At 36.6% G+C, this 15,849-nt stretch overlaps 1 protein-coding gene across 1 annotated transcript; it reads left to right on the top strand.

The window, feature by feature from the left end:
- The first annotated feature begins 3,546 nt into the window (after positions 1–3,546).
- Positions 3,547–15,402, top strand: zgc:112998 (uncharacterized protein LOC541430 homolog). Its single transcript, XM_056473150.1, has 3 exons — positions 3,547–3,638; positions 6,989–7,155; positions 9,577–15,402. The coding sequence occupies exons 2-3, from the start codon at positions 7,071–7,073 to the stop codon at positions 10,668–10,670; spliced, it is 1,179 nt and encodes a 392-aa protein (XP_056329125.1). The 5' UTR covers positions 3,547–3,638; positions 6,989–7,070; the 3' UTR covers positions 10,671–15,402.
- The last annotated feature ends 447 nt before the right edge of the window (positions 15,403–15,849 follow it).

The raw sequence follows: 15,849 nt of genomic DNA, 5'->3' as shown, positions 1-15,849 counted from the left end.
ATAGGTGGTGTAAATGTTTTTAACATGTGATAATAATATTACTAAAATCCCCATTAAACTCTCTAAATTCCATCAACAAGCCCTTCTTGCTTGGAAAATTTGTTACTGTCACAATTTTTCTCCTCACTCCTCCTTAATTTGGATAATATAACCTCTTTAAATGAATCTTTATTCTTAGTAAATTGGTTTAATAGAGACATTAATCATCTTTTAAAACTTTTGACAGTTCCGGGAATATTCATATAATATATCATCATATTATATATCATATGAAGAATTCATGTCTATTCCCAATTTCCCAATATTGTTTAGAGAATTTAATTTAGCTAATAGATCCATCTCTGTAAAAATTATTCAACTTGTTAGAAATCATATTTGCTATAATTCTCTATCTGTTGTAAACCAGTTGTTGACTTGACTGATTAAAAAAATGTACTAACAAACATATTCGTATATTTTTCAGAAGCAAAATAAAATTACTCCTAGAGGCAAATTTTTGTGGAACTCTATTATAGTTAATATTAATTGAAAAAGAGCCTGGTTAACTCCCTTCGAATATACTATTAATAATAAAATTAAGGAAATTCATTTTAAAATACTGCATTCAATTTACCCAGTAATATTGTTATTATCAAAGTACATGGAAATGGAGGACATCTGTGGTTTCTGCAATGCGGATAAAGAGAGCCTTTGTCATTTATTTTTGAATGCAACGTGGTAAACAATTTCTGGAAGGATCTAGCCATTTACATATATAAGCTATATATATATATATATATATATATATATATATATATATATATATATATATATATATATATATATATATATATATATATATATATATATATATATATATATATAGAATCAGAAAGAGCTTTATTGCCAGGTATGTTCACACATACGAGGAACTTGTTTTCGTGACAGAGCTTCTACAGTGCAACAGGATTACAGAGACAGGACAAAAAACATGTAATAAATATATTTAAAAAAAAATAGAAGTAGTGAGTGCAAATTTACAGATTGACAAGTGTATGTACGTGTTTATTACTATATACAACGTTATATGTGCAGCTGTTATGTGCAAATTGGCATGTAGAGTGTGTTGTTAAATAAGTGTATGTGTGTATAAAAGTGTATGGCAAGTAGTGATGTTGGTTCCACAAATATTATCATCAAGTGTTCATGAGATGGATTGCCTGAGGGAAGAAACTGTTTCTGTGTCGGGCTGTTCTGGTGCGCAGTGCTCTGTAGCGTCGACCAGAAGGTAAAAGTTCAAAGAGGCAGTGTGCTGGGTGTGAGGGGTCCAAAGTGATTTTGGCAGCCCTTCTGCTCGCTCTGGATAAGTACAGTTCTTGGGGAGTAGGAAGCGTTGTACCAGTGATTCGCTCAGCAGTCCGAACTATTCGACGTAGTCTTTGGAGGTCGTAATTAGTAGCTGAGCTAAACCAGACAGTTATTGACGTGCAGATGACTGATTCAATGATGGAGGTGTAGAACTGTTTCAGCAGCTCCTTTGGGAGGTTAAACTTCCTCAGCTGACGAAGAAAGTACAGCCTCTGTTGAGCTTTTTTGACAATGGAGTGACAAAGGTTTGACAAAGGTTTTTTGACAAACCTGAATGACTCCACTGCTGCCACTGCTTCCACATATATATATATATATATATATATATATATATATATATATATATATATATATATATATATATATATATATATATATATATATAAGCTATACGCACGTATACTCAGTATGCCTACTTTTTTATACTAGCTGTTTGGGTATTACGACTTCTGAGGATCAATACTTGCGTATACCCTCGGTATACTCACTTGTTTTGCTGATTAGACTTTACGACACGTAGAATTTATGTGTATTCGCATCCCCTTTAACTGTATACTAAATATTTTTTTAACTCTCATCTTAATTTATTGCAATTGGTGCAGTTTTGTTTATATTTTGCACCATTCCCCGCCCCCTGACGACCACAGCAGCTGTGAGAAAAAAAGTGAGTTTTTTCGAAGTCATCTGAATGATTTCTCGCTGAAACGTTCAGGTAAAATGATAAAACAGCAGGGGCGGGTTGGGTGGGTAATAGTACACCATCTTTTTTTTTACACCACTGATTATATATATATATATATATATATTTACATTTACATTTTACATTTAGTCATTTAGCAGACGCTTTTATCCAAAGCGACTTACAAATGAGGACAAGGAAGCAATTTACACAACTATAAGAGCAGCAGTGAACAAGCGCTATAGACAAGTTTCAGGTGTGTAAAGTCTAAGAAGCAAAGCAATAGTAAAAAAAATTATTATTATTTTTTTTTTTGAGAGAGAGAGAGAGAGAGAGAGAGAGGGCACAGTTAGTGGTATAGCCAGAGAGGCAATTACAGATTAGGAAGGAAAGTGGAGACTAAACAGTTGCGTTTTTAGTCGTTTCTTGAAGACAGCAAGTGACTCTGCTGTTCTGATGTAGTTAGGGAGTTCATTCCACCAACTGGGCAGATTGAATGTGAGAGTTCGGGAAAGTGATTTCTTCCCTCTTAGGGATGGAACAACGAGGCGACGTTCATTCACAGAACGCAAGTTTCTAGAGGGCACATAAATCTGCAGAAGTGAGAGCAGATACGAAGGAGCAAAGCCAGAGGTCGCTTTGTAAGCAAACATCAGAGCTTTGAATTTGATGCGAGCAGCAACTGGCAGCCAGTGCAAACGGGTGAGTAGCGGAGTGACATGTGCTCTTTTGGGTTCATCAAAGACCACTCGTGCTGCTGCGTTCTGAAGCAGCTGAAGAGGTTTGATAGAGTTAGCTGGAAGCCCGGCTAGCAGAGAGTTGCAGTAATCCAGTTTGAAGAGAACAAGAGCTTGAACAATGAGTTGAGCTGCATGTTCAGATAGGAAGGGTCGGACCTTTCTGATGTTATAGAGTGCGAATCTGCAAGATCGAGCAGTTCTAGAAATGTGGTCAGAGAAGTTCAGTTGGTCATCAATCGTTACTCCAAGGCTTTTTACCATTTTATATACATGTATATATATATATAGACAGTGATCTAGGCTAGTATGTAACAGCATGTTGCGCTAGGCAGGCTAGTTTTTATTATATATATAGACAAAACTTATTTTCATTTGACATTAAAAGATATTATTTTTTATTATGAAAACAAACCCGACAAAAATCTTGAATATATTGTTAATCTCTTTATTTTATTGGCAAAGTTTTACATACACAAACAGATATTTGCTAAATCATCTCCCTCATTAACAGTTTTTTATATCGACTTTGACTTTATTTATACTGTGAAATTGTTGAAAAGCAAAAAATCTGAGATGTGTATCAATTATTATAACACTTTTTTATTCTCGTCAACTCTTAAAATCATTGGATGCAGAAATGCTGTACATCTTTTTTTTTACCAATGTTATTTTAGTTTTTTATGTTTTTTTTATGTTCCTGATGGTTGTGCAAAAAAAAAAAAGTAATAGTTCCCGGAACTATTTGAGGTCTGCGTGAATCACGTGATGACGAAGCGCGTTGGTCTTCCGTTGTTGTTTCCATAGCTCCTCTGTGTAGGAAGAGAATCAGTGGAGAAGCCTGGATGCGCTCAAGTCTGTACACACGAACAAATGTAAGTGACCACTTTACTATGGTATTCATAATAGTAAGATAAAAGTTTATTATGATTGTGTATATCATATTACGATGCAATCAAGCGGCATTTAGCGTCCTTTTCGCATGTCACGCGCTGTTGAGCACATCGCCCTTTGTTCATTATCTTTATTATGACTCGCGTTTTCACGAATAACATTGTATTCCATAGCAATATGCTGTTGTTATGCTCTATTTATATATCGCATTAGTAAAACAATCGCTCTTTATTTGAGATGTATGTACAGGATTGTTTACGCGTTCGTCCAGTATACGTTATGTAAATTTATTTAAATTATTTAGGTTTTAAGGTGTTTTTTTTGTTGTTGTTTGTATCATTAATTTTTAATCTTGGTGTCCTTGATGAAGTGCAACTATTAATTTAAGTACTGAGTAATAATAATTTGCTATTGCATGTACTCAATAATCAGTGTTGGGTGTATTTAGTTACAGAGTAACAAGTTACTGTGATTAGATTACTTTTAGATTACTTTTGTGATTTAGATTGCATTACTGATTGAATTACAGTTACTTATAATTAGGCATGGGCCGGTATAAGACTCTGACAGTATGATAATCTTGGATAAAAATTTCACAGTATCACGGTATTGTGATATTGAGGTAAAGTTGGTTTTATATTCGCACATTCGTTCAGTGTGTCCCTATATTGTTTAGCATGCTATTTTGAATATTCAGCCTGAAATCGCATGTACTATAAGCATGACTTGAAAACAACATTAGCATTAATTAATTGACTGTAAACAATACTTTTGTAATCATTGGCTGCTAATATGATTTCCCCATTTAGATTTAGCAAAGAACTATATACTATTATAATAATAATAATAATATAATACTATATTATTATGGAGAAAATAGGATTGTGCAAATATAAAACCAACTTTACCTCAATATTGTGATACTCACGGTTTTGTGCTCTAAAATATATTCTTTTTAAATGTCTGGGTAAAAAAACAAAAACTTTTTTCCCCTTTGAAAACAATATATTCTTTTTTGAAAGTATATATTTTTAGAAAGAGTTATAATAGTTTTAACTTTAAACATGTCAGGCTAAATAGTTCAAAAGATTAATTGACTTGTGCGGTCTTCATTAGTTTCAAAAACACAGGTTTCATTACAATTTAAAACGCCATCTTTGGATATTTTTTTCCTGCTGGAGATACTGTTTTCCTAAAAAACAAACAAAAAAATGTAAATAAAATATCTTACACACACCTTAGGAACAGTATTACAGAAAATTTTGGCGGTTTTAAAACCTTGACTTTTCCAAACTGCGGTATACCTTGAAAACGGTTATCGTCCCATGCCTACGTATAATGTGCTTGCTTTAAATACTTTAAATTACAGTTTAGGGCTGCACAATATATTGTTTGAGCATTGATATGGCAATGTGTCCACAATAGTCACATCGCAAGATATGTAGCGTTGAGTTGGGATTATAGTTGACCAGAAACCACAGGTCAAAACACAGGAGATTTGTGCAGTCGCTGCAGAATTGAACCACAATTGAGTGAATATTTGTCATTTGTATGCGTTTTTAATGACTGTACATGAATTCAACCTACGGCCATATATATTTTCAAAACAAAAAAACGTTTTGTAAACAAAAAATAAAGTATTAAGCAAAAAAAATAAAAGAAATGCAAAACTCCAATAGTCAGAAAGTGAAAATTAATTTGAGAGAAAAAAAAAATTATTTTGCCAACAAAAACAAAGAACTGCAAAGGAAAAAAATATTTTTGAGAAATAAAAATGAAATTTGAAAAAACAAAAAAATGAAAATAAAAATCAAACAGTGCAAAAAAAACCCTAAAATATTTGCAATTAAAAAAAAACTATAAATATTTGCAAAAAAATTTTCTAGCATTGCCTTTACAAAGCCCGTCCAGTTAATTGCAAGGCTGATTTTAATGAGCTTTTTAGTCAACCGTGAGTTTGCGATGCTGTTTGCACTTCACGTTTCACTTTGTGGCCCTGATTTGACAAGGAGGTGGAGTCAAGGGAACTCAGTGATCCTCTAGCTGCGTTCTCGTGTATTGTCATCATCAACTGCCAAAGTTCAGTTCCAATAGTCAAGAACGGAGGACGCGTGAAACTTCCCAGTCGTGTTCTTGATATAGAGAAAGCATGGATGCAGACTTGAGCAGCGAACTCGCTTGAGAAGTCCCAGAAGTCATAGCGACTGGAGGTGGGAAGCTGCAGCATTTTATATAGGTTTATTATTAAAGTTCAGAACTATCACTTATTTTTCTCAGGAGTTTCCCTAAATGAAACGGTGAATATAAACATTACCATGACAATCTTAATAAAGGAATAAACACATTAAGGGTGTTTATTTACTGAAATTCGTATTAAAATCTGTTTTATTTATATTGCGCAACGTATATTTGTAAAGTCTTTATGCATATTATATATTGTGAAAAGAGGCAAAAACAATAAATCATAGCATGAATGCTGTAATGTTTACATAATTTTCCATTAAAAACGCATGAAGGTCATGTGACCATCAGGAAGAACACAGCATCTCAATTCTCAGAGGACGCGTTCTCTGTTCTCGCGGTCTCCCGAGTTCGTTCTTTTGAGGACACCTGGCTGGCAAGACCGGTCTCCACAGGAATGCAAGTCCGTTTCCTGCGTTCATGGTATTGAGAGACAGCCTCTGTCTCCACGTGATGACGTAAACGGCCAAGTTCCCTTGACTCTGCCCCCTTGTCAAATCAGGGTAACGAAGCGAAACATGCAGAAACGCGAAATGCAAAGTGAAAACAGCATCGCAAACTCGCGGTTGAATATATGCAAATATTTTAGTTTTTCTTTTGCACTGCTTGATTTTTATTTGCAGTTCTTTTATTGTTTGCACATTTCATTCTTACTTTTCAAAACTTAATTTTCCCTTTGCAGTTCTTTATTTTTGTTAGCAAAATTAATTTTCATTTCTCAAATTAATTTTCGCTTTGCGATTTTTGTAGATTTGCATATTATTTATTTATTTTTTGCTTAATAGTTTATTTTTTTGTTTTTAAAACTTTTATTTTGCAATTATATATGGTCCTACATTGACTCCATAGCTGTAACTGTGAGCATTTTGAGATAGTTTAAAGCAAACAGCAGTCTTTTAACCTTGTGTTTTTTTAATCACTGTATGTGTTTAGAAGTGAATAAGTAATAGATTTTGGTTGGAATTATGATATAGAAGGGTACAGTTAGATAGGGTGAAGGTGTATAACCTAGTACTACACATTAATGGGTTTGTTTAGGCAATGCCGATGAAATCTTTATGATGCGTTTCTGTTTTAACTGGTTCTAAAGGTGGTGGATATTTACATCATCCTACAGCAGAAAGACAAACTCCAGGATTGACAGCTGAAATCTGCAACACACCGTGGTAAAGATGGAGATTATTAAAGTAGAGATTGATGACCTGTTTGACCCAGATTCATCCATAATAAAACAGGAAGATCCTGAAGAACAAACAGGTTGGTGTACAATTTTAGTAATACTGAAGATGCAAACAACCCATTTGTATTTTGGTAAATATGAAAATTCTGTCATCATTTACTCACTCTTAACTTAAGTAAATTTTCATTTTGGGGTGAGCTTATCTCTTTAACATGAAATTACAAATGAATCTTTGGCATGTTAAAGAAACATAATATTCAGCAGCAAAATACAACTTCTTTTGGTTTTTGCTATCAAACCTTAGAGCTGTGGGAATTTTTTTTTGAGAAATTAGCCTAGCATTACGTCTGCTGTTAAAAACTAGTCTAGATGGCCATCTGGTGTTAACTAGCCTGCCTAGCGCAACATATGCTGTTACAAACTAGCCTAGATCACTGTCTGGTGTTAAAAACTAGCCTAGAGCGCCGTCTGCTGTTAAAAACTAGCCTAGATCACTGTCTGGTGTTAAAAACTAGCCTAGATCACTGTCTGGTGTTAAAAACTAGCCTAGATCACTGTCTGGTGTTAAAAACTAGCCTAGAGCGCCGCCTGCTGTTAAAAACTAACCTAGATCACTGTCTGGTGTTAAAAACTAGCCTAGATCACTGTCTGGTGTTAAAAACTAGCCTAGATCACTGTCTGGTGTTAAAAACTAGCCTAGATCACTGTCTGGTGTTAAAAACTAGCCTAGATCACTGTCTGCTGTTAAAAACTAGCCAAGAGCGCCGACTGCTGTTAAAAACTAGCCTAGATCACTGTCTGGTGTTAAAAACTAGCCTAGATCACTGTCTGGTGTTAAAAACTAGCCTAGATCACTGTCTGCTGTTAAAAACTAGCCAAGAGCGCCGACTGCTGTTAAAAACTAGCCTAGATCACTGTCTGGTGTTAAAAACTAGCCTAGATCACTGTCTGCTGTTAAAAACTAGCCAAGAGCGCCGACTGCTGTTAAAAACTAACCTAGATCACTGTCTGGTGTTAAAAACTAGCCTAGAGCGCCGTCTGCTGTTAAAAACTAGCCTAGATCACTGTCTGGTGTTAAAAACTAGCCTAGAGCGCCGTCTGCTGTTAAAAACTAGCCTAGAGCACTGTCTGCTGTTGAAAACTAGCCTAGAGCGCCGTCTGCTGTTAAAAACTAGCCTAGATCACTGTCTGGTGTTAAAAACTAGCCTAGAGCGCCGTCTGCTGTTAAAAACTAGCCTAGATCACTGTCTGGTGTTAAAAACTAGCCTAGAGCGCCGTCTGCTGTTAAAAACTAGCCTAGAGCGCCGTCTGCTGTTAAAAACTAGCCTAGAGCACTGTCTGCTGTTAAAAACTAGCCTAGAGCGCCGTCTGCTGTTAAAAACTAGCCTAGAGCGCCGTCTGCTGTTAAAAACTAGCCTAGATCACTGTCTGGTGTTAAAAACTAGCCTAGATCACTGTCTGGTGTTAAAAACTAGCCTAGAGTGCCGTCTGCTGTTAAAAACTAGCCTAGATCACTGTCTGGTGTTAAAAACTAGCCTAGAGCGCCGTCTGCTGTTAAAAACTAGCCTAGATCACTGTCTGGTGTTAAAAACTAGCCTAGAGCGCCGTCTGCTGTTAAAAACTAATCTAGATCACTGTCTGCTGTTGAAAACTAGCCTACAGCACCGTCTGCTGTTAAAAACTAACCTAGATCACTGTCTGCTGTTGAAAACTAGCCTAGAGCGTCGTCTGCTGTTAAAAACTAACCTAGATCACTGTCTGGTGTTAAAAACTAGCCTAGATTGCTGTCTGCTGTTAAAAACTAGTGTAGAGCACCATCTGCTGTTAAAAACTAGTCTAGATTGCCATCTGGTGTTAAACTAGCCTGCCTAGTGCAACATATGCTGTAACAAACTAGTCTAGATTACTGGCTGCTCTTAAAAATTTGCCTAGATTGCTGTCTGGTGTTAAAAACTAGCCTAGAGCGCCATCTGCTGTTAAAAACTAGTCTAGATGGCCATCTGCTCTTAAAAACTAGCCTAGAGCGCCGTCTACTGTTTAAAAACTAGCCTAGAGCGCCATCTGCTGTTAAAAGCTAGCCTAGAGCACCGTCTGCTGTTAAAAGCTAGCCTAGAGCGCCGTCTGTTGTTAAAAACTAGCCTAGAGCGCCGTCTGTTGTTAAAAACTAGCCTAGAGCGCCATCTGCTGTTAAAAGCTAGCCTAGAGCACCGTCTGCTGTTAAAAGCTAGCCTAGAGCGCCGTCTGTTGTTAAAAACTAGCCTAGAGCGCCATCTGCTGTTAAAAACTAGCCTGCCTAGCGCAACATATGCTGTTACAAACTAGCCTAGATCACTGGCTGCTGTTAAAAATTTGCCTAGATTGCTGTCTGGTGTTAAAAATTAGCCCAGAGCGCCATCTGCTGTTAAAAAATATCTCATAATAGATTTCTCAACCGATTTTTCTCCACAGCTCTATCAATCCTAGTTAATTTTAACAAGCGCACACTTGTTTTATTTTAGACTGGGAGGAAGACCAGCAGAGTCTTGAACCGGACGAAGTAAAGGAGGAACTTTGCGAAATCACAACCTCAGACGAAACCGGCAAACAGCTGCACACCTGCTCACAGTGCGGGAAGGGTTTCAAAGACAAGGCGTACCTGAGCATACACGCCCGAATCCACACCGGGGAGAAGCCGCACTCCTGCCATCAGTGCGGGAAGAGCTTTACAGTGGCGTCAAGTCTGAGTTATCATCTGCGCGTTCACTCCGGAGAGAAGCCGTTTGACTGCAGCGAGTGCGGTAAAAAGTTCAACTCATCGTCAACTCTGAAAAACCACATGAAAGGTCACTCAGGTGAGAAGCCTTATGTGTGTGCGTTGTGCGGAAAGAGCTTCTCACGACTCAGCAATTGCAAACTGCATCAGAAAACGCACAGCGACGTGAGAGAACACGTGTGCTGCGATTGTGGGAAGAGTTTTACTAGAGTCGCTCTGCTGAAGCAGCACCAAAGGATTCACACTGGGGAAAGACCATATAAGTGTTCATACTGCGAGAAGAGTTTCACTCAATCCGGACACCTGAAAGTGCACGAGCGAGCGCACACCGGAGAGAAACCGTACCACTGTATACCATGCGGGAAGAGTTTTAAAGACGCATCCGGCCTCCATTATCACAAACACACTCACTCCGGAGAAAAGCCCTTTAATTGTGAGCACTGCGGTAAGAAGTTTAACTCCTCATCGCATCTGAAGTGTCACTTGAACTCTCATTCGGACGCGAGGCCTTATGTGTGTTCAGTGTGTGAAAAGACGTTTTCCTGGCTGAACAGTTATAAGCTACACATGAAGACGCATAACGAAGAGAGAGAGCACGTGTGCTGCGATTGTGGGAAGAGCTTCATTAGAATTAGCCTGTTGAAACTCCACCAAAGGGTTCACACTGGAGAAAAACCCTACAAGTGCTCGTGCTGCGACAAGAGTTTCGCTCAGTACGCAAACCTAAAAGTGCACATGCGCGTTCACACCGGAGAAATGCCCTATCACTGCACTCAGTGCGGCGACAGTTTCAGACATTCAACAAGCCTTCATAAGCATAAGAAGAAGTTTTTCCATTGAGAGAAAAGCTTGGAAAACTAGAAATATTTAAAGGAACACTGCACATTTTCTGGACATAGGCTTATTTGACAACTCCCCTAAAGTTAAACTGATGATGTATACTATTTTGTAATCCATTCAGCTTATTTATGTGTCTGGCGGGAGCACTTTTAGCTTAGCTTAGCATAGATGCTTGAATCGGATTAGACCATTAGCATCACTCAAAATTTTCAGAAAAAGATCAATCAATAATTTTCCTATTTAAAGTTTGACTCTTCTGTAGTTAATGGTGTTCTCAGACTGAAGGAAAATGAAAAATTGGTATTTTCTAGGCACAATAATATTACGCAGCACCTGAAATTAGGAAATATCTATATTGATCAAGAAAATAGTAGCCTTTCATGTTTTATTAGGCTTAGTACACGATGAAACTACAGAAGAGTCAAGCTTTAAATAAGAAAATAATCAAAACACTTTTGAGAGCGAGATTACTGCCCAGTTTGACCTTTTTTTAATCCATTCAGACGATTTCCAAGTCTGGTGGGAACACTTTTAGCTTAGCTTAGCATATATCATTGAATCGGATTAGACCATTAGCATTTCACTCAAAATTTTCAAAAAAGACTTTTCACGTTTATTTGGAAAGGACAGTAGAGGTTGCAGACAGGAAAGTATTGGGAGCAGAGAGACTGGAAGGGTCGCAAAGGGCCTTGAGCCAGGAATCGAACTCGGGTCGCCGTGAGCATGTTGGTGCTATATGTCCGCGCACTTAACCACTAGGCTATTGGCACAGACTTCAAAAAAGATTTAGATAATTTTCCTGTTTAACGCTTGACTTTTCCTTACTTGCATCATGTACTCAGATTGACAGAAAATTAAAAGTTGCTATTTTCTATAATATAATAAATAATATTACGCAGCGCCTGAAAATAGTTCAGAATCGTCTCTCGGAAATGCCAAGATTTTCATGCACTGCATTAAATCATTGTGCCTGCTACAGTCATGATTTGACAATAAAGTTTCTGATTATTATGCCAGAATGAGAGTATAGTTCCTAGCTATATCGACCAAGAAAATGGCAGCCTTTCGTATTCTGTAAGTCTGAGTACATGATGAAACTACAGAAGAGTCAAGCTTTAAAAAGGAAAATTATTAAAACACTATTTTTGAGCGAGATTACTGACCAGTTTCACTATTTTTGAATCTATTCAGCATTTCCAGGTCTGGTGGGAGAACTTTTAGCTTAGCTTAGCATAGATCATTGAATCGTATTAGACCATTAGCATCTCAATCAAAAAAAAAAAAAAGTTCAATAATTTTCCAATTTTAAGCTCAACTCTGTACTTCTGTAGTTAATCGTGTACTTAGACTGAGGGAAAATGGTAAGATGCTATTTTCTTGGCGCATTAATATTATGCAGCGCCTGAAAATAGTTCTGAATTGTCTCTCGCAAATGTCAAGATTTTCATGCACTGCATTAAATCATTGTGTCTGCTACAGCCGTGGTTCAACAGCAAAGTTCCTTGATTATTATGCCAGAATGAAAGTATAGTTCCTATCCATATCCTATCTATACCACCTATATCTATATCTCCTATTTCCAGGTCTGGTGGGAGAACTTTTAGCTTAGCTTAGCATAGATCATTGAATCGGATTAGACCATTAGCATTTCAATCAAAATTTTCAAAAAAGATTTTCGATAATTTTCCTATTTACAGTTTGACTCTGCTGTAGGTAATCATGTACTCAGACTGACAGAAAATGAAAAGTTGCTGTTTTCTAGGTGCAATAATAATTACACAGCGCCTGAATATAGCTCTGAATATAGCTCTGAGTCATCTGTAGTTCTAATATGAGAGTATATTTTGTCATTCTTAGATGAAACTACAGAACAGTCAAGCTTAAAATTGAAAATGGATAAAAACTAATGGATCAAAAAAGTGCTTCTGCCAGACTCAAAAACCGGCTGAATGGATTCAGAAATTATAATGTTTAACTCTAGAGTTGTAAAATGAGCCTGTTTTCTATAAAAAAGTGTAGTGTTCCTTTTAAAAGTTGCTTTACACTACTCTAAAAGTGTAAATAATTTATTTCATCAAATCTGCCCGGATGGGTTGCGTGCTATGTCAGATGAATTCATGTAATTTGACCTTTTTCACTAGTAGAACATGACATTGTTATTTATTATAGACCCATATAGACTAACTACTGTAGGAATTGTTGTATTATTTTGTACATTTTTGCTGCTTTGATTTTATCTATTGTTCACATATGTGACCCTGGACCACAAAACCAGTCATCAGGGTGTTGTTTTTATTATTAATATTGAGATTTATGCATAATATGAAAGCTGATTAAACATTCAACAACTGATTTACAACTATATCTGCATCTGGATCTGAGGGTTCAGAAAATAATTAAAATATTTAGAAAATCACCTTTGAAGTTGCTCAAATTAAGTAGTTAATGCATATTACTAATAAAAAATAAAGTTATATAAAATATATATTCAGGATGCTCTGATCGATCGGCCAAAGATCGGTATTGGCCGATAATCCCATTTTATGACTTGATCAGTACCAAGCGGCAACCTCCCGCTTTCCCTCGGGAAGCCAATACGGAAGTAACTGAAACTGCAATTCATCAAAATTCCGCTAGTCCTGGCTCCATAATAGAGCAAATTGCAATTGAGCCCACTGTTAGAATGGCCAAATTTACAGCAGAAAAAAAGGTGTTTACAGCCTGGTACAAAGAACGATTTTGGTTCATATAGCTATTATTACCCTCCAAGACAACTGTGAGTGGGGTGAATTTTTTTAAAACTCATCCATTTCCTTTATATTAGGTTATATTAAGTTTGCATAATTAAGGGCGTGGCCACTTGAGTGACAGCTAGGTCTTGCTGGTCGCTGTCACTTCACCTCAGCTGAATCCGGCAGATTAGCCACTGATCTCGGCATATTCATCGTATTTCTGTGTTGTTTTATGTGGCTTTACACAGTCAGCTGCCTTTTGGACTTATTTCTTACAATTATCAGATGATATGGGATGCTGTGTGCACTTAATTGTGCTCACAAACCATTCATGTGGCCTCCGTTTCCCATGTGAGTAAAGTTATATACTTATATACCATCTCTATAAATGTATTTGTTTTATTCAAGATCATTTATCATTAATATTTTTCTTTAGAGCTGTAAAGCACTCCAGAATGTGACAGATTGATTAGCTGTAGGCTCTAGAACAGTCATCTGAAGCGTTGAAATACAGTGTTATGCTGGAGTTCATCAATAGTCTTGCATTTACTAACACACACTATATCTGAAGTGTTTGGAAGTAATTCGCGTGTTCCTTCTGTAGATAAACGTCATAAGAACAATGCTTAGTGGCTCAATGTGTTACTACAGTGTTTTGGAAAGTCTAAACACTTTATTGATATAGTGTACAACCAAGCACATGTGGTCAGAACACAAACGAGTCGCAGGTAATAAAGTATCAAGCGTTTCTCCCAAAGTAAAGTCTGTCTGCCAGGTCTAAGCAAAGTGCCAGCAGGTGTCTGTAGCTCCGCTCACTCTCCGCCTCTTTGCCCTTGTTTGGTATCTCGCCGTGGGTGCGATGACGCGTGAACAAAATGGCGACGGTTGGCCGCGCCTACTTGTAGCTTCTTTTGCAGTGTTCAGAAACCTATGGGTGACGTCACGGATGCTACGTCCATATATTTTACAGTCTATGATCAGTTCTCGTGAATTTGGCCGATCTCAAGAACCGATCGCAAGTGTTTGTTTGTGAGTTTATAAGATGCATGTGCATATCCACATATGACATATGTTTAAGTGATTATATACAGCAATCTTAATTTATTCTTTTAGGTAAGAAGAAAACTCCAATTAAGCATCACATTTAGTGGGAAAATGTGCTTTATGCATTATAAAGCTTCGGTACTCTGTATCGGCAGATAACCATGACAAGGAATCGGTACTCTATATCGGAGCATCCCTAATAAATATTTATACAATAGGAAATTTGGTCCCAATTTATATTAAGTGTCCTTAACTAATATGTACTTACAGAGAAATTAATAATTCGTTACAATATACTTAATGTGTAAATTACATGTATTTACTGTGTACTTATGCTTGATTAAATACCTGTATGTAATTACATCTGTAATTACATTTGTAAATACACTGTTGACCATCACTTACACCTTAACCCACCCGTAAACCTACCCATACCACCAAACCTGTCCATAACCCTACCCCTATCCCAACTCAAGAGCACCAGAAGTGTTCTCAAATACATTATAAACACAGTAAGCACATTGTATTCATTTTTTTGATGCAATTACATAGTAGTTAAGGACACTTAATATAAACTGGGACTGGAAATTTACAAAAGATCTTCATGGAACATGAGCTGGAAATGTCTTGTAATGACGATTTGGCATAAAAGAGAAATTGCACATTTTGAAGTATTTCTGGCTATTCACATTAAAATTGTTTTATTTTTTCACCATTTTGTTCTCCAGGGTCACATCTTTAAGTTGTTTTGGATAAAAGCGACTGGCAAATGATGTCAAATGTAAACATCATCTTTTTAAAGCTTATCAGTGATCGCGAGTAAATGCAACAGAAGTAAACAAGTCCAAAACTGCAATATGTTAATCATGCGAATGACATTAAATATTAAACGCCTGCACCACAGATCAGTGTGGTAAACCTTTTTTTTTAAATGTTCTCAATAAATCAGTCATTTCATTCAGAAATAAGCCGTGTGTGTGTGTGTGTTTTTATCATGAAAAGCGTTTTTCATGACTGTAAAATTGTAAACGGCACCAGTAAATACATGATGAAGTGAAAGATTGTGTGTGTTTTGCTGACTGTCCGAAGCTTCAAGCTATGATTTACTGGAGGAAGACCTTACAATGCTCAAATTGAGATAGGAGTTTCAGTGACTTCACAACACGGACGTCGTACCACTGAGTTTCATCCAAATGAAAAACCTCCATTCACTGATTATGCATGATTTTTGCCTGTTGCTTTAGTCCATTACTATACAAGCAGAAAACTGATGATATTTCTGTAAGACAAGATCTTGAGTTTGTAAATTGGCCCATGTAAGATATTCGTACACCCCCAAGCAGATGAAAATACTATAAAAGAAAAAATACTATAGTAAATTACTTTAATACTATAGAAGAAAG

The sequence above is a fragment of the Danio aesculapii genome, chromosome 15, assembly GCF_903798145.1.
Source record: "Danio aesculapii chromosome 15, fDanAes4.1, whole genome shotgun sequence".
In the NCBI taxonomy this organism is placed as follows: Eukaryota; Metazoa; Chordata; class Actinopteri; order Cypriniformes; family Danionidae; genus Danio; species Danio aesculapii.
The sequence above is the reverse complement of the archived record's forward strand: the minus strand, read 5'-3'. Positions and strand labels throughout refer to the sequence as shown.